Below are 19,309 nucleotides of genomic sequence, written 5' to 3'. Positions count from 1 at the left end.
CCTACTTATTTTCAGTAGGAAAGAGCAGGGAGCAGTGGGTAAGAGCAGGGGGCAGTGTCCAAGTCAGACATTTTCTCTATGGGAAAGGAAGAGGGTCCTGAAGAAAATAGCATAGGTGCCAGTAATTCCAGGTTGACCTATCTGTCAAGGGAAATACTGTATCCTGGGATATTGTAGCTAGCAGCAATAAAACTCCTATCTACTTCAATCGGAGCATGAAGGCTACCCTTTTTATTTAAAGATTGTAAAATAAACTTGCATTGTCTACTTAAAAATCCCTTCAAGGCGTTCTTGTTTCAAGATGTTTTTAAGACTGAGAGAGAAAAAGATTCAGCGATTGGTATAAAAATGAATTGTTTCTGAATATTTGATACTGTAAGTGGTGCTGGCGGTGTGTTTCCCTGTTCTCCTTATGTTACATGTTTTCTTTTAAGAACATGCATGCTTTTTGTTTTTAAGTTGCAGTCATAGCTAAAGTTTCCTGACCTGTGTATCTAGATAGGTTATCTTGCAGACTCTGCATAGATGCCTTGGATTGCCTTTAAAAATTCCACTCTTTCTTTAATGGGGTTACTGCTGTTTAAAAATACTATACTTCAAAGGCCAAAGAGCATCAATTATCCACTTGAGGCTAAAATAACGAGAAATTTAAATGCCAGAGTTTTCACTGTACTTACAGGATTGGATTCTTCCCATTTTGTGTTACAGTAACTTCAGGTTTCAGACCCACAAAGTCTCAATCCAAACATCTGAAGTAAACATTTGTAATCATACTTCAAGAGGAGGAGTTTATTGTGAAATTCCTTAGTTATCACAAGAGTGCCTGTTCCCTTTTTTATTTATGTCATCTAAAGCTTTTGAAATCTTATTTTTACTGCCTTTAGGACCATACTGTGGCAATAGGATGCCTGTTCCTAAAGAAATTATCTTGGATACTAATGAAGCAACTATTCGCTTTGAGAGTGGGTCCCATGTATCTGGACGGGGCTTTCTGTTATCCTATGCCAGTAGTGATCATCCAGGTATAGTAATGAGTCCAAAAAGCAAATGTCCTTACGAATTAAAGAGAGAAAACTTGAGATGAACATGCTGCTAATATTTCTAAAGCCCAATCTCTGGGTGCACAGTATTATCAGGGAACTTAGCTACTTTAACCATAATTTTGAGAGAGAGAGAGATTTAATACAGTGTACACAAGTACTCCTGGGGGAATTCTGTGCCACTGCACATGTGTAGAATTTATGTCCCCTGCAGATTTCTTTGCTTCCCCGCTTTGACTTTCTAATGGGAAAGCAACAGGAAGCCACAAGAGTGGTAATATGACCCTCTCCAGCAGTTTTGGGTACCCAGCAGCCGGCAGAGAGATAAATCACTGTGGGGCTGGGGGCGGGACTGGGGAAGACCTGGCTGGTGGCTCCTATTCTGCACCAGGCTCAGCTGCTAGTCCCGGCTGGGCTGGGCAGGATGGGACTTTCTCTTCCCCCCTGCACAGCATCCGGGCCCGTGTCAGACCCACCCCCAGATTTCTCCCCCAACTATAGGAAGCTCTGCAAACTCCCCCTGCCCCACTTCTTGCACCCATCGCTCCTCAGCTGCTGGGGGAGGGACCACTGTACAGAGAACTGCTCCCACCCAATCCGCCCAACCCCTGTGCATCCAGACCCCCTCACACACAGACCCTCCCTGGTGAGCCCCACTCCCCCTGCACCTGGACCACCCCAACGAGCCACCCGGATCCCCACCCTACTGAGCCCCAACCAGCTGCACCTGGATCCCTGTCCCACTCCCCAAGCATCTGGACACCACCACCCCCTGAGCTCCCCACACCCAGACCCCTTTGCTGAGCTCTATCCTCCCCACACCCAGACCCCTTCCTACTGAGTCCCAACCACCTTCACCTGGACCTCCCTGCAGAGTCCCATTACTGTTGCACTCAGAACCCCCCAACAGGCTCCTGCGCATCCAGATCTCCCCCCCCCATCCCCCGGATCACCACTGAGCCGCCTGCACCCAGATTGCCTGACACAGAACCCTTGCAACCCACACCTGGATCCCCGCACACTAAGCGCCTCCACACTTGGATCCTGCTTTGCTGAGCCTGCCCACCCACACCTGGTGCAGAGGGGCAGGGCCCTGGGGTGTTTCTGGGCAGGCCCGGTCCTTGCGCTGTGTCAGGGGTGGGTGCAGCCTCACCGCTGAGTCTGTGACCCGGAGGAGAGCTGCACAGTGATCTCCCACCTCCATGTAGCCAGTGGCCGGTGCTCCCCAATGCCATGCTGGAGCCTCCATATTTATTTGACAAATAAAATTTGCTGAATTTTAAAAGATTGTGCACAGAATTTTTAATTTTTTTGGTGCAGAATGCCCTCAGGAGTAACACAAGGGACAATTATAGAGTAGTAATGCATGCACATAGAGCAGTCATTGAAGTCCTACATGGACTGTTTGCGGGATAGGGGTCATCTGAGCAGAAAATGAGCATATTCTCATTAAAGTCCTATTAAAGGAGGCCTCAGGCTCAGATATTTATCACATGGTGATGATGTATCAGGTTGTTGACTAACATTTAACACCAACACCTGATGATGTGATAGTCTCACTGTGCAGTTTACTTTTAATGGTAGTAGACAATCTGATTTATGTGTGGGATCAGGGGTAAGAGGGGAAGGGAAGGTGGGAGGATATCATAGCTGTTTCATTCCCGCTAATTAAAATGTTAACTATCAAGATGTAAATGTATAAATAATATCTGGAGACTTTTTAAAATATAACTTTGTGTTTAGCCAAATTTTCTCTACACTTTTATACTCTGCAGTCAGGAATGACTAGTTGTAATATTTTTAACAGATCTAATCACATGTTTGGAGAGAGCAAACCATCACATGAAGAACGAATACAGGTAAATATGAGTGCAACGCTATGCTCTGCAGTTGTCTCGCTGTGTCTTGTTTGACCTATTCATTGTTGTATCTGGATAAAGTATCTTGTTTGCTTCATGTAATATGCTGAAAAGCCTAGTCTTTGCCCCAGGAATGTGTTTTCTTGAGAAATTAGTTCCTTTTCAGTATAATGCTGTAATTATCTGTGGCTTATTTGTGAGTAGCAGAAGAGTCATCTCCCCGAGACTTCACTTTCCAGAACAAACAAGGGATGCTGCTACAGTGCTCAAACTTTCTTAATTTGTGGCATAAGTGGGCAGTGCCAGGGTAAACTAAAAATGCAGCGCTTGACCTTTGGAGATACTGAGAGCCCTGAACTTCCATTGATGCCACTGGGAGTTGGCACTAAGTATCTTCCAGGATCATACCCAAAGTATGTTAAAATTGTTTCTCGGTTATTTTCTTGAGTCAGTGATCCTGGCAATAGATTTTGAAATCGTAATGGAACACAAGCCAAGTTTTACTGTGCTCACGAACAATATTGGGCATATTTTTCTTATCTGAATTGCTTGGAAAGTTAGTTAATATTTCCAGAACAAGCAGAACTAAAGAGAAAAAATGCACTTAAATGATTACTATTTTGGCTCTGTGTGTCCTACTATATGCAGTAAGCTAATGAACTTGAATCTGAGAACAAATTTGCCTTTTAAAAACATGCTAATTTATGCTCAGCTAGAACACATTTCTAAAAATATTTCTTGGTTTGTTGGCATTTTGTGTGTGTGTGGCAGGCATTACAATCCATGTTTTAAACACACTTCTGTTCTTTTACTGCAGCAGATACTGTCCTGCTGGTTGCAAAGACATAGCAGGTGATATTTCTGGGAATATAGTGGAAGGATACAGAGATGTAAGTATGAAGGGTAAAGAGTGGGCTTTAGAAAGATGGAATACAAAGGCAATTGCTGGGGTTGCCAGATCTCTGGTTTTCGACCAGAAAGTTTGGTCAAAAAGGGGACTTGACAGTGTCTGATCAGATCTACTGACCAGACACCCAAAGTTCCGTTACTGCAGGTGGGGTAGGCGGGAAGGCACCAGGTAATCATGCACGCCAGACCCTACTCGGCTGGGGCCACCTCCTAACCTGCATTCAGCAGCTGCAGCTCCTAGCCCAGCTCTGCAGGTGAGTCCCTCCTGACATAGGGAGTGAGAAGGAGAGGGGAAAAGCAGCGAGTGACAGGGGAAGGCAGAAGAGGAGCAAACGATAGATGGGGCCTTGGGGAAAGAGTCACTCCTGCTTGAGTGCCCAGTTTTTAAATATTACAACGTTGTCAACCCTAGAAAATTCATGGTTATTTAGCAGCACAAGCAAAAATGTCATTCATTTTTAGCTCTGTTAGTAATCCCATTCACTGGCACCTTTACTACTTACATATTACCAAACAAGCCGACCACCCATTTATGAGCAAGAAACATGTAATGTCACAGGAAACCATGCACTGAAAAGATACTTTTGGCTTCTAGCTACTGTGGTTTTTGTTCTCCCTCTCACCTTCTTTGTCCACTAAATGGTACTGGTTGACATGTTAAACTATTCCTACAATCTCAGGATTCCCACTCTCTCTTTTGAGAATCCAGTGCACCCCAATTCCAGATGTCAATTACTCCCTGAACAGTGCTATGCCTCCTTATCACAGATCTTTCCATTTTTTTAAGTCCATCCTCTTAGGGAAAAAATCAGTTCAGTTAGAACTGGATTTTGACACCAATTCTACTTCATTTCAGAGTGATTTCCTGGGATAGCTCATGTTTCCTAAACTTGTCCCATTTAGAATTACCAGTGTCTTAAATGACTGAATTTGTGGCACCTTATTGACGTCAATGGATTGTGATCAGGCTTATATTAGTAGTTCTTTGTTTAAAGAAAAAAATGGCCTGAGTGGTTCGCTAATGCCCGTATTATACCACACCCTACTTTGACCACCCACAGCCCCACAGTTCTAGAATATAATCCCTAGATTCCTCTGACATCTTTCTAGCATCTCCAAGTTTGACTACATAAAGTTGCACTTTCCTTCATCACAAATGGAGTAATAATTGAGTTTTAAATGCCAGTGCATATCCTCAAACTGCTCGCTGATTGTTCAGCCCCTCTGTCTTAGAGAATTATAGGGAAATTGTCTGAAATAACAAGGAAATTCTACACACAACTTGTATCAAAGGGCGCTCTGCTTACCACGCCTGATGATTAGAAATGAAAAGCAACAAACGGCAGGGCCTCACTCAGGTCTTGTCTACACTAAGGAAAGTTTGCAGAATTTGCCCATCGCTGCTAACCGTTTCTCAGTTTTAGTGGTGGTAGCAACACAAAGCTGTAGTGTAGGCCAGCTGCTGGCATTTTAAGTACAGTGCCATCTAACTTTGCTTAAAGTGGACATAGTTGACATGGTCCTTAAAATGCTAGTGGCAGCCAGTCTACAGTAGAGCTTCCAATGTTGCTAAAAATGGTGAAACTGAACTATGTTATCAGCAATGGGAAATTTTTGCCAAAAATGTAGACAAGGCCTCAGTTCTTCACCCTGCACAAAGTAACAGGTGTGTCTGCCTTCAGCAGAATAAGTGAATCCATGAAGTAGTTTTACATTAATTTTACCCAGCAAATAGCAGTGACTGTACCTTTTAAAATTACTTTTGCTGGGGAGGGGCATGTGAGAGGGTTGTGTTAGGTGGTGGTTCTGGAGCACTTTCCCTACAGGCAAATCAGGGGTGGGTTGGTTGGTTGGTTGGTTGGTTTTTTTTGTTTGTTTGGGTTTTTTTGAATAAGCATTTGTTTTTTGGGAAGAGTTTTAAACATAACCTGTAGGGAAAAAAATACTGTACTTTCCTTCTTTATATTCACCTTAAGTCTTCAGAGGATTTTATGATTTTGAAGATCTTTGACTTCTTATGAGAGAGGTAATGGTGAGTTGAGCTTGAAAGTTTCAGTAACTTGCCAAACCTAACCTTTTGTTTGAGTTCTGGTTTCTACATTCCAGACCTCCTTATTGTGCAAATCAGCCGTACACGCAGGTGTTGTTGCAGATGAGCTGGGTGGCCAGATCAATGTGATTCAGCAGAAAGGAGTAAGTCGATACAAAGGCATCCTGGCCAATGGCATCCTTTCACAGGAGTAAGTGTCACAGTAGTTTGTCTTTTTATTCTGTGTTTGAAAGTAACCCTGGAGGTGTAATTAACCCACTGCATCAGAGAGGGAACAGATGAGACACTGTCAGCTCTTCCCCTTTCAGAATGGAAAAAAATTGGAAGTGTTTAAGTGTTTATCACTTAATAGTTGACCTTTGGAAGATAAATGTAAGACACAATGTCATTTGGTTTGCTGACACTTAATTAAAATGGCATTAGTTTTGGGACACATAGTGTCTCAGGTCTTTGGTGCATTAATGCACCAGAAATTTTAGATTGTGCTACTGTTTCTCTCTTTTCACATATTTATCAAATCACCTGGTTCGCAAATGCACAAAGATTTTGGTGTTCTGCAGACAAAATCATACATTTAAATAGTCCAATATGTTAAAAAAGCAATGATGAACTAATGAAAAACCTCAAAAACCTTAAAATAATATGATTGAAGGAATAAATAGCAGTGCTGAGAAGTGGGGGAGTTAAATGAAAATTTTAAATACATTCATAAGCTTTTTGTAGCACCATTTAAGATTACTAGAGCTACCTTTTATCTGATGCCCCTACATGTATTACAGCTGAGGCAAAAATGAAACCTCTTAGAATATCTAACTGTGCAGTGAGGACTTCCAGCAATTGTCTGTGTCACTCAGGAAGATTATTAATACTTTAATTTTAAAATATCAGGAATATGGGCGGGGTGTTTATTGGTGGGGAGGGAAGCCCTCTCTCCCAAGCATTCTAGCAGGCTGAGTGCCTGGGAGAATATTTCTTCTTTCACCCATAGTTTCACACTCCCCCTAGTTTTTTTTCCCAAGCCCTCCTAACATCTTGTGGTCACCCAGTCAAACCATTTCTCTGTGAGCAGTAATAAGAATATTCACAAAGGTGAAATCTGGAATCTATTGAAGTTAATAGCAAAACTCCCGTTGACTAGGATTTCACCCAAAATGTATCAGGGTTATAAACTCCTGTGCTTCCACGCATAAGTCAGACACTAACTGCCTGGGGACCGAAGATTAGAAAAAACTTCCCTCATGAGCATGTTATTTCGTAACTGTCCCTTATGAGGTATGCCACCCATCCCTTAAGTATCTGGTACTTGCTGTTGTTGGGATCAAGATACAGGATTAGATTGAACACTGGTCTGACCAGTGTGGCACTTCCTGTAGAACTAAATGGGGAGGTGAGAGGGGAATAATTTCATCCTATTTCAAAACATGAGTGAAGTGAGTGTTTGCCAGAAGGATAAAAGACAAAATTAGAAGGAAAACACACTGGATCTGTATTTCAGGTTTTTAAAAGGGTTTCATAATATGTATTTCAAACACCAAATAGCTATTCTGTTCTCGGAACACACGCGCGATAACTAAAACTCCTCAGAACTGTCAGCGCTGGAAAGGATAACTCTTTGGCACCTAAACAGTAGTATTTTATGAGTTTCAAATACTCCTTTAAATAAAGGGTTTCTATACTTTTTAAAAAATCTCATTTACAGTGGGTTTCAGTATTAAAGATTTATTTCATTTAGTGACTCTAGTTGAAGTTGACCTCATCAAAAGCTACTTCTGCTTGTGTGCATTGAGCCCATAAATGCATCTGTATTATAATTTTATGGTTAAGTTTATTAATTGCTCACTTACCAGCTCCCCAGAACTGACCTTGGCCTCTCTGGCTTCATTTTTTATTCTCTGTTATGTGATTTGTAGTTTCCATGATCTATGTGTGGATCTAGACACATGTATTGTATAATGAAGATACAGTGGCCATGGCTCTGATTTATCAGGCATTTCTGACATCTTAAGTGCAAATGTATCAGCTTTTACTTTGTCACCCGAGCTTGCCTATGAGTAAGGCCCTTTGTCTTAGTTTTTACTGAACCCCGCCCCCCCATTTCCAGTTTTTGAAAAAAGCAAGTGTTTGGGTTTTACTGATTTTTAACCCGAATTTTGCAAGTGCTGGAATTCCCCAGACCTGGCTCCCTTCTCAAAGTCCCTGTTGGATGGCACAGCGTGTCTATGCAGAGAAGGGTAACGACCAGTTGGCAGCCACTGCTGCTGCTCTGCAGAGGAGGAGCGAGATGGGTAGGGAGCCAGGTTCCAGCAACCAAGACTGCTGCAGCAACAGGCCCCACAGGAAACAGAGGGTTCCTATCACCCCCTGCCAACCCACTGCCTCTGGTGACCACCAGGCACCCTCCCATCCCGCACCCAGAGGCCTTTCATGTTTGGTTTTTACAGATTTTTCACCCATTGCTAATTTAAAAAAAAAATGCTCATAAATTCCCCGGAAATGTTTAAACAAAATAAAAAACAAAAACAAAGGGCTCTTACCCGTGAGGGATGCTGAGCATGCAAGAGTATTTTTCTGTCTTTGAAAATAGAGATAATTGTTTAGGAATTGTACAGATTAAGGTTTGGGTTTAAACAGCATTGTTTACATAATCTCCTTGAGGTGGACTCTACTATTAAAGTCCTCCTTTGAATGTAAATGTAATGCAACAGAGAATCATCACAAGTGGATTCTTTTGTAGAGCCATATAGCTCTCACGATCTGCTCAAAAGAACTCTTAAGATTAATAAGGAAATGGGGAGCTTTATAGTAGTGTGTGCCTTACTGACTGTACATTATGTGAGAAATGCCACCTATCACAATATGAAAAATGATGATTTACAGTAATTAGATTAGCCCATTTTTTTAATGACCTGCAAACTGTAAAAGCTTCTTAAACTTAAAAACATTTTAGAAATTGTAACTTTCCTTCTTTTAGCTAAAGTTAGAGGCATTTCTTTTAGACGGAGTTTCAGTGCCTTTCTTTGATGCAAAAAAGAAAAGACTTTGTAAGAGATATCTTTGTAAACATTGCTGAAGGAGTATTATAATTCATTGATTTGATAGGCTTTGTGAACCATGCTTTTGACAGTGGACCACTTTGTATTTAATAAATAAGCAAACATGCTTTGGGATGTAATGTAAAATTGTGACATAGAGCATACAGAGCCCATCTGTGAGAAATGCCCTAGACAATTACCAGTTGCACTTGCTGCTTTGACTCACCTGAACCCCCAAATAAATCAACTCCCTCTGTACAGTCCCTATTTCTGAAAGTCTTGTTTTTTCTTTAATCACCAATATTCCCTATCTAGAAAGTGGTGAGGGGAGGTGGTACTTTGACTGGTCTTCTCACGTGGCTACCCTTCCCTTTCTATTCCCAGTTTGCTATAGCTTGGTTCTCAAAATATTTAATTCTTTGGGCCACTGTTAGCCCGCAGACTAGAGTTGAGGACAAACTGTCCTGGATGACCATGAAAAAGCAACCTGGAGGGGAGTTCTTTTGTCATTTAAGTACAGAAGTTACTTTAAAGCATAACATACTCGCAAAGATTTTCCAAAGGGACTAGTGCAGTCCTCAAACTGTTGGGTTCACCCCCTAAAGATGTGCAGAGGAACATTCGAGGGGTGCTGGGCATGGTCAGAGAGGGAGCTCTCCATCCCCGCTCTGCCCCCAGGCCAGCCTTTAGCCTCAGCTCCTCCCCCATCCCCAGTTCACCCCCCAGCCCAAGCTCCTCTGCTGAGCCAACTGTGCAGTAAAGGAGGGGGAGCGCAGACAGATTCCATTATTGGTGGGGAGGAGGGACAGGAAGAGTTTGGGCACCACTGGACTACTGATTTTTGGGTGCTTAACTGGTAAAATCCTGAAGGGAACAAATTTTCAGGAAGCCCAAGCACCCATCCCTCTGAACATCAGGCCCCTTTAAGATGCATTTTGATGGGCACCCATAATTCGTAGTCACTTTTAAAAATTTTTGCTACTTTACTGTTCTGCACTATTATGTGAGGTTTTGTGGAGTGGAGCAGGATTATTTTTTGTTTAATGTCCATATTAAAATAACTCCATGGGTGGGGGAAGTGGGGAGAGAAGACAACAAATTTGGCCCTGTCTTCAGAGACAAAAGAGACATTTTAAAAACTTTAGTTGAACTTGATTATGGCAAAGCCATGCTGTAACCAGATTAAAACCTCATTTTTTAGCCCTGGTAGAGCATGAGTGTTTATTTTTAACCCGTTTGTGGTATCATTTGGCCACATTTAAAGACCGGACTAAAGTATGATTAAGTTTAACTGGGTCTGATTATCCTTGCACTTAAATTGGATTTACACCAGTGTAACTCCATTGATTTCAGTTGAGTTACTCTTGGTTTACATTCGTGAGAAAGGAAAATTGGGCTCATTGTTTGAGCAGTGCATGGTGGCTAGATATAGAGCTCCTGTTACCTTGGCATTTTGGCACTTTGTGATGGTTTTGGTGGCTTTTCTGTTGCTTTGATGGCTTTTCAGTAGCAGATGGGGAAATTGGGTTAGCATAAAAGTGCCCCAAAGTAGCATAGGTTCTGCATAGTGGAGATGCTTAAGGGGAAATATGTTTTGAGGATGATAGTCTGGGTTGGGGGAGAGGTGAATCATTTCAAAGAATTTGTAAATGCCAGAACCTGTAAAGGATGGTCTGAGTTTTGTCATTATGAGACCATGGCAAAAACAGGAGTGCCCTGACAAGAGGTGGATGAATAGCAAGAATATATTGAAGATTGTCTATCTGATCTGAGAGATTGTTAGATACAGAACACTCTCACCTCAAAGTGAGTATACTGATCTTGGGCTAGTTTTGTATAAGCAGCTCCTGACATGTTCAATAACTCTTTTTTGTCATTCCCCCCCACCCCTTTGTTTTCTTATAGTGGCTCACTCTCAGACAAGCGGTTTGTGTTTACCTCAAATGGTAAGAAAAATACCTTTATTTTAGATATTCAAGTCTTGACTTGCAATTTTTTTTCCCAGTAAAAGCTAAAATAACCTGAAAAATGTCAAACTACATATAATGTGGTGGCTTTGAGGATGCCGGTGTATTACAACTATAGCTTGTGACTGGGGAAAAGAAAAAGCCAGGAATAATACAAATGCATGTGGTTGAGAAGCAGCTGCCATGATGTTGTGATAATATTACATCTGTGGTGCTGGTACATGAATGGAGTTCCACTTTCATTCTCAGGGAGGTGGGACTGAGGCTGGCTTAAGGAGAGGGAGCATAGTAATCTGATATTGGATTGCCTGCTGCAAACATTATGCCTAATGGATGGCAGCACAGGAGGGAGAAACGGCAGCGTGGAAAATTATAGGAGCTGGTTGTTGTGGGTGGCCTTGGTGGGATATGCTGGGAAAATGCAAGTTGTCTCTTCCATCTCTCTCTGTATTGGAATTGCTTCTAGGCTGCAATAAATCCTTGAGTTTGGGAGATGGAGTCATCCCCAACAGCCATATTACAGCATCGTCCTCTTGGGAAGAGACCAGTGAAATTGGGGAAAGTGTTCAGTGGTCTCCTGATAAGGCCTGGCTTCAAGTCCAAGGGATTTCATGGGCTTCCAACCATAGCAGCCACCGGGAGTGGTTGGAAATAGACTTGGGAGAGAAAAAGAGAATAATGGGTAAGTTACCTACTCAATAACATGGCTGGTTCCCAAGCCTGAGGTTTAAGTTCTTCTTTAAGTGATGTCCCTGTGGGTGCTCCATTTTAGGTGTTTGTGCATCCCTGTTCTCTTAATCGGCGATTTATGGTAGCAGTGCCCGGTTGGGTCACACATGCCTGGTCCCCATCTCGTGCTGCTTCAGGCAGTTCACTAGCACTGTGAAACCAACCCTCCCTCAGTTCCTTCTCTACCACCTTTGGCTACGAGTCAGAGCATTCAGCAGCACCTCAGAGCTTAGCTAGAAGAATATATCCAAGTTAGTTCTAGTTTTATTATATATTGTCAGCCTTTTTTCGTTTCTTTTCCCCATTTATTTAAAAAAAAAATCATAATTTGTTTTTCCTGATTAGAAGTAGGTTTTTGTTGAACCATTATTGCCAGTTCTCCCCTCAGGGGAGGGTGAAACTCTCCCTTCAGGGGCATGCCTGGTTCTCTGGGCTTTAGATGCTGCCTCACCTGTAGGCTATCGATTCCAGTGTCAGACAGGCATGCTCAGTGTGTCCACTGCCTTGGCGAGACACATGTTCTTCAAAAGTGTCCGCAGTGCCATAAGCTAACAGCCAGGATCAGGAAAGCCAGGGACTTGCAGCTAAGCTGCTTCTAAAGGAGAAGTCCCTCAGGCCAGCATCTGAGCCAGAAGCCAGGACTCCCCCGGGACAGAAGTCCCCTACTGCAGCCTCTGACAGAAGCTCTACTTCTAAATAGCAGATGCTACCATCGGTACTGAGTCAATTCTTATACAAAAGGATTTGGCAGTTTCCTCAATGCCTGAGTCACCTATCCTCAGCAGTGACGTTACCCTGACTCGCTCAGTACCAAATCACCCTTCCACTCCACCTCACCCGGCTCCCCCTCTTTCGAGTGACAAGGATGATGTCAATGATGGAGAGATTTATTCCCACCACTCTTCTCCCATCCGCAGTACGGCAGGACATGCCTCCACACTGCACACAAAGAATCCCAATGGTACGGGTACCCATGGATGGCACCCATGCCACCTCCACCACAGTGGCTGTGTTGGACACTAGGGATGGCACATCCCGCTTACCACCACAAACCTATCAGGGAGAGCACACATCCATCACCTGCACTATCGGTAGCAGGACTGTATCAGCCCCCTGAGGACATTCTAGCAGAACAGGATGAACCCTCTGATCAGGACACTGAACCTACCCTTCACTTTTCTTCTCCTGATGACAGCATAGTGCCTCCCCCAACGCTAGGGATGACTTTAACAATTCCAAGACTTCTATAGGAGGGTTGCCAGCTCCTTGGACATTTCTCTAGAAGAAGTTCAGGAAACCAACACAAGCTTTTTGACATTCGACACACATCTACCCCTCTAAAGTTGCCCTACCCATGAATGATGCCATCATGGAACTGGTTCGGCAAATTTGGCGGACCTCAGCAACAATTCCACCAACTTGTAAGACATCTGACAAAAAATATTACGTGCCATCAAAGGGCACAGAGTTCCTCTTTTCCCATCCCACACCAAGTTCCTTGGTTGTGGATGCAGTTAACAAACGGGGTAGACAACAATTCCTGAGTAGGGAATACAGGAACACAGGTTTGGGCTGAGCTGTCTTATATGCCTTCTGTCATATCAATTATCTGTAAACATTACATTGTAGACATTATACAATGTATTCACACAGTCAGCAATAGAGCTTGGCTGTTGTGTCCTGATCAACCTGTAAATGGCTCTTTTTAGGATCTATTTATGATGAACTCCCTGTATCAATAAATGAATATCTAAGCCTGGTCACTGAAACAATGGTATGTTCACATGAAAGGCGCTCCTGTTGTGAGCTCCTTGCATTGTCTAAAAAATATAAATTACAGTCACTTGATAAAGACCCTCGTAATGGACCATAATCTGTGAGATGCATTGCCATTTTTGGGTCAGTAATCTTTTAAAATTCCATGGCATGTATTTACATAAAGAGCATCTTGAAAGTTTCCTAACCATATAATTTAAATCTTTCATGTGAAATCTCTTCCTGCATTGGTGATGGAGTTCTTTTTAAATACGCCTTGTATGTAACAACGCTGATCGGTTGACAGTGTAGCCTGAGATTAATCTAAGGTTTAAAGTACACCTTTCACAAAAAACAAGTTATTTATTTAGGTGGTTACTTAGAGTTAATTAAGAAGGTGAAGCACACACGGAAACATTAAGTTTTAGTTAATACAAATATAATTGAAACCATAGAAAAATCAATAAACATAAGTAGAATAAGATTAAGTATAGTAACATGGTTTCCCACGTTACTTACAATCTTACATTGTGCATACTCGTAATCTTATGGAGACCATTAGAACCAAAGATAGAAGAAACAGTGGAGCCCACTACAAGAGGAAATTGCTGGGTCAGGCTTCCTGCCTGGCAGCCCATGCCATTATCCCAGTGTCCCAACTAGAGATGGGTTGGACAACCCTTTCTGCACCTTTTTTCATTCCATCCACATACATCTGGGACCATATCTGATCAAGTCTCAGACCCCTATTTATATTTGGTATTCCAGGAGACCAGTTTTAGGGTTCTGGTTGTTCATATGTGGTATTCTGGTTGACCATAATTACATTCCCGACAGTGAACCCAATCCTTCATGTCAGTCCCTTTCCTAGTAGTTTTGATATGTTAATGTGGTTAGCTTTTATTGCAAAAAGCCCCTACAATTTTAGCATATGTTCAGTTGGGTTTATCCGTTTATTACATGATGCACTGCTAAACTATTAAAGGATACGTATTGCTAGATTTTATAACCTTAGGTCAAGCATGTATTATTTTATAACCTTGGTCAAGCACATAATACTCATGCTAACTAATGCAACTGCCAACTTCTATTAGGTGTCATTCTAAGTCCTTAATGCTTAAAACTATTGCCAAGCCTATTTTTACTACATATGTTTTGGTTCTCCTTCTCCTTACTGGTACAGCTTCAGTAACTTCCATTATTACTTCTATAAACATGCTTAGCAAATGGATTATATTTTACCCAAAACTATAGACTCTCCAAGATCAGGTCGGGGTCCACAAAAGAAGCCATGAAATTCATAGTATAAAACTGATTTTCTTTCCGAAACCTGTTGGCTTTTTTTGAACTCCAAACTTAGTTTGAGAGGTGAATGAATAGTTTTTAGACAGAACTGTACCTTTATTTTTAACACACTTCCTTGTTGAGTTGTGTATGAAAATGTTCCTTTTAAAAAAAAAAAGGCTAACAAAATATGTTTTTTTTCTTTTGTTACAAGGGATTAGGACTACAGGATCCACTATGCTGAAGTTTAACTTTTATGTAAAGACCTTTATTATGAACTATAAAAATAACAACTCAAAATGGAGAACTTACAAAGGAATCCTAAACAATGAAGAAAAGGTAAAAGGAGGTGAAGGGGGGGATGGGAACACAAAAGGAAAAATTCTCTAAAATGCTTTGAAATTGAAAGAAAGATTTTCACTTTCATGAGAGATTAGGCAGTCTTCATCAGTGTAACTGCATCAATGTAATTTACTGGTGCAGTACATCTGTGGGCTTAGCTACACACAAAAGTTACCCCAGGTTAAGCAAAGGTGTTATTTCAAACCAATATCGTTAAACTGGTGCAAAAAGGCTGTGTGGCCACTTTTGGGGTTAGCTCAAGAAATCGGTGTAAACTAAACCAAAATACTTGCTCAAGCCAAAATAAATGTCCACGCAGAAGTATACACACGTTTAACTTAAATCGATTTAAGAGCTAAAATGAAAGCAGTGCAGAGATCTCATGTAAACAAGGTCTACATTAGAGGGTTGCACTGGTGTAATTACACTGAATTTCATTGTTGGTCTACTCTGAACAAATCCCAAGAGCTTGCTCTTGAGTGTACTCTCATTATTTTCAGTGGAACATGTGGGAGCTCAGCATGGTGCAATACCAGAGCCTAACTGATCATCAGTTCTCATTATACCCAAAATCTTTACAGACCCTAAAATTCTGAATCGAGAAAGTGGGTTCTTATTATCTCCATGTATCCTGTAGTTTAAATCGTTCAGAGAGAAATTTCGTTTGCGCAATGTGGACTTCCTCAGGATTTTAGGCCTTGGCTACACTTGCGAGTTAGAATGCAGTAAATCAGCCCCGGGCGCCATAACTCCTGAGGTATCCACGCTGGCAAGGCGCTCAGAGCGCCTAGACTCTGCAGCTGGAGCATTCCTGGTAATCCACCTCCATGAGAAACATAGAGCTTGCTGCGCCCTGGGGCTGACACACTGGGGTGTCAGTGTGGACGATGTGTTGCATTACTGTGTTGTGATTGGCCTCTGGAAACATCCCATAATACCCTGAAGTCAAGTGGTCACTCTCATCATTGTTTTGAACTTGGCCACAGGCATGCAGATATCCCCTTTCAAAGCTCCATTTCTGACAGCCCTCATGCTTATCTGCCCCGGGACACAAAGCAAACCATTTCTGTGGAATGCTCCTGCGTGTGTGTGTGTGGGGGGGGGAGCTGATGTCAGGTTTCCCCCTTTCCCCTGCCGCTGTTTGAACTTACAAGATAGCATGCTGACACACTCTGCCCCTCATGCTTTGCAAACCCTTTCCAAAGCACGCTGCAGCCACTTGCACACTGGGGTAGCTACCACAATGCACTGCTCTCTGCGACGTTGCAAGAGCTGCTAATGTGGACTTGCTCCACAGTCACAAGGAGCACAGTGTGAACACACAGCAGTGCTTTCCCTGCTGCTGTCTCCAAGGGCTGCTGTAACTCCCTGCATGTAGCCATGCCCTTAATATTCTACAACCTCAGTTTTTTGCCTGCAGTGAAAAATTTGTACAGTAACGGCTCTGAACTATGCAAACTAGATATTTAAAGTTTACAGGTTTGCACTATTCCACAATGGTAATTCTTAAAAGTTTAAAAAAAAATTGACTTGATTGTTTTTAAATTCCATGTGAATCAAAGTTTCATTAGGGTAAACTTCTAACTGGTTCTACATTACTCCATCATTTTAAAAATCTCATAAGAAACTGTTATACATGATCTTAAACAGAATTCAGCCAGGGCTTCAGGTTTATAGACTTTTCATTTAAACAAACTAATAAAAAGGTCCACTTGTAGAATGGGCTGACTGATCAGACAGATTTTGTAAATACAATGAAGAGAACATAATCAAACAGTTCTTCTTCGAGTAGTGTCCCTATGGGTGCTCCACTGTAGGTGTGCTCATCCCTGCGCTGCTGATCAGAGAACTTAGATAGCAGTGTCTGTTGGGCCCACACACGCGCTCTTTCTCCTCGTGCTGCGCCATGAGGCTAGCCAGCGAGTGCGGGCTAACCGTCCTCACTTCCTTCTCAACTGCCCCTGGCTAGGGACGGAACCTTTAGCTGTCCGTTAGCTGGTTAGCAGATCATTAACTCCCCTTTTCATTTGAAAATCTTTAGCTTTTAAAAACCTTTTAGCTTTCTTCTGACTCTTTATTTGGCTGGGCCTAAAAGAAGAAAAGACTTTGTCCTTGTGTTGACCCCCAGCCTTGGAGAACGGTATCCCCAGCTCTCCTGGCTTCAAGTGTCACACTGCAGTGAGGCGATCCCAGTCATGGACAAGCACTCCCAGTGCATTCGCTGCCTTCGTGAGGGCCGACTGAGATCCCGCAAGGACAGAAAGCGCCACCAGAAAATCATCTGCATGGAGGCGGCTCTCCGACCCCAGCCCTCTGGCGGGCGTGAGCCTTCCCATTAACGTTTGACTTCAAAGGATAGTGGGTCAAAGAAACTGTCCAGGGACCCCTCTCACAAGTCAAAAAGAGAGCTGGAAGTCCCCTCAGCGAGCCCAGGAATAGCAGAAAGCGATCACCATCTCGCTTGGTATCCTCTGCGCTGCCAGCACCGAGATCATCTGACACCCATGCCTCATGGCAACCATCATTGTCTGGTACCATTGATAGACTCTTTGGGCACAGGCATTGAATCTTTGCCACAGAGAGAGAATGGCAAACATCCCGGTACGCGAGCTGACGGTACCACCAGAGGCATTGGCCCATCTGACACTAGAGAGATCAGTATGAGCGAGGTCCCCATCACGTGTCCTCCCGTTTAGATTGTGCCCCCCAGTATTGGGAGGCACGAGTCATGTATGCCTGTGGAGATATCCCTGCACATCAGTCTCCTTGAGTTGGGAGCGGTCAGGAACGCCTGAACCCATTTCCTCCCGCTGATAACCAGATCACATACAAAAATCCTAATAGACAACGTAGCCTGCATATTTTATATCAACCATCAGGGAGAAGCCAGATCACCCTCCTTATGTACAGAGGCCATGAAATTATGGAACTGGCGCATCTCTCATAACATCACCTTGTCCGCGGTTAACCTCCCGGGCACGCAAAACTCGATAGCGGACAAGCCTAGTCACAAATTTCCATATGACCACGAGTGGGAGATGCACCTATCGGTACATCACAACTTGTTCACACAATGCGGAACACTGTCCGCAGATCTTACCAGAACAAGAAGTGTCTGCAATACTGTCCCAGGGTGGGGATCAGACAGCACTCTCTGGGCAATGCTCTTCTCCCTCCATGGGACAAGGGGCCTTCTTTACCCCTTCCCTCCATTTCCTCTTCTGCTGAAGGGTCTGCTAAAGATAAAGAGGGGACGGAGCTTACATAATTTTGATTGTTCCCACGTGGCCGCAACAGACCTGATACCCTTATCTGATGCAGCTTGTGATGTGTCCGTTGATCTCTGTTCCGGCCACTTCGCACCCTCTCTCTCAGGACAAAGGTTGTACCACACACCCCAACCTGGGGATCCTCTGCCTCAAAGCATGGATCCTACGTGATTCCAGCACCTAGAGAGCTCCTGTTCTACTGCACAGCAGAAAGTCCTCCATACAATGCACTGACCTGCAGAAATGGTCCAGGTTCCAGATTTGGTGCATGTCCCAGCTAATCTCCCCAGTGTCAGAAACTCTTCTGCATATTCTGGAATATTCCTTGACCCTTAAAAAATCAGGGTTATCCCTGAGCTCTCTCAGGGTCCACTTGGAAGCTATTACAGTATTTCACCAGCCCATAGAGATGTGCTCAGTACTGTTGCACCCTACCACTAAAAGGTTCCTTAAGGGAATAACACACCTCTTCCCTCAACCTTGACTTCCTATCCCCTCATAGGACCTAAACCTAGCGCTGAAAGGACTGACTAGCCCCCCCCCTTGGAACCTATAGCCACCTTCTTCACTACCACACCAATCGATGAAAACGGCTTTTCTGATTTCAGCTACCTCGGCTAGAAGAATAGGGGAAATAGCAGCTCTGATGGCGTATCCCCCGTACACAATCTTTTTCCCTGACAAAGGTTACACTTAGGCAGCATTCAAGGTTCATCCCTAAAGTGACCTCTTCGTTTCTCACGAATCAGTCTATCCACCTTCTACCCCAGGCCTCACCGAGACAATAGGGAGGCCATACTCCATAACTTAGACGTTAGGAGAGCCCTTGCATTCTACCTCAATAGGACAAAGGCCTTCAGGAAATCCCCTAGACTGTTCCTCTCTATGGTGGAAAGGTGTAAGGGCTCAGCGATATCAGCCCAAAGACTCTCCAAGTGGGTCTCGAAATGCATCAGACAGTGCTATCAAATTTGTAACATTACCACTCTGATCTCATGGAATGTGTACAGATCGAGTCCGATCTCCTCATCTGTCACCTTCCTCAGGAATGTCCCCATCTCGGAGATCTACAG

The 19,309-nt window shown here is 43.2% G+C and overlaps 1 protein-coding gene across 2 annotated transcripts in view; it reads left to right on the top strand.

The window, feature by feature from the left end:
* Positions 1-19,309, top strand: part of DCBLD1 (discoidin, CUB and LCCL domain containing 1) — a 70,837-nt gene that overhangs the window by 39,016 nt on the left and 12,512 nt on the right. The window contains exons 3-9 of one of the 2 annotated variants that reach the window (XM_039530713.1): positions 885-1,022; positions 2,848-2,899; positions 3,720-3,789; positions 5,915-6,048; positions 10,796-10,836; positions 11,324-11,539; positions 14,840-14,964. In XM_039530713.1, coding sequence (XP_039386647.1) covers positions 885-1,022; positions 2,848-2,899; positions 3,720-3,789; positions 5,915-6,048; positions 10,796-10,836; positions 11,324-11,539; positions 14,840-14,964 — 776 coding nt within the window. Of the gene's footprint in view, positions 1-884; positions 1,023-2,847; positions 2,900-3,716; positions 3,790-5,914; positions 6,049-10,795; positions 10,837-11,323; positions 11,540-14,839; positions 14,965-19,309 lie in introns of both variants that reach the window. The other variant, XM_039530712.1, reaches the window with a different exon arrangement.

The sequence above is a fragment of the Mauremys reevesii genome, linkage group 3 (assembly GCF_016161935.1).
Source record: "Mauremys reevesii isolate NIE-2019 linkage group 3, ASM1616193v1, whole genome shotgun sequence".
Lineage (NCBI taxonomy): Eukaryota > Metazoa > Chordata > Testudines > Geoemydidae > Mauremys > Mauremys reevesii.
Note: the sequence above shows the minus strand (reverse complement) of the source record. Positions and strands in the feature narration are given on the sequence as shown.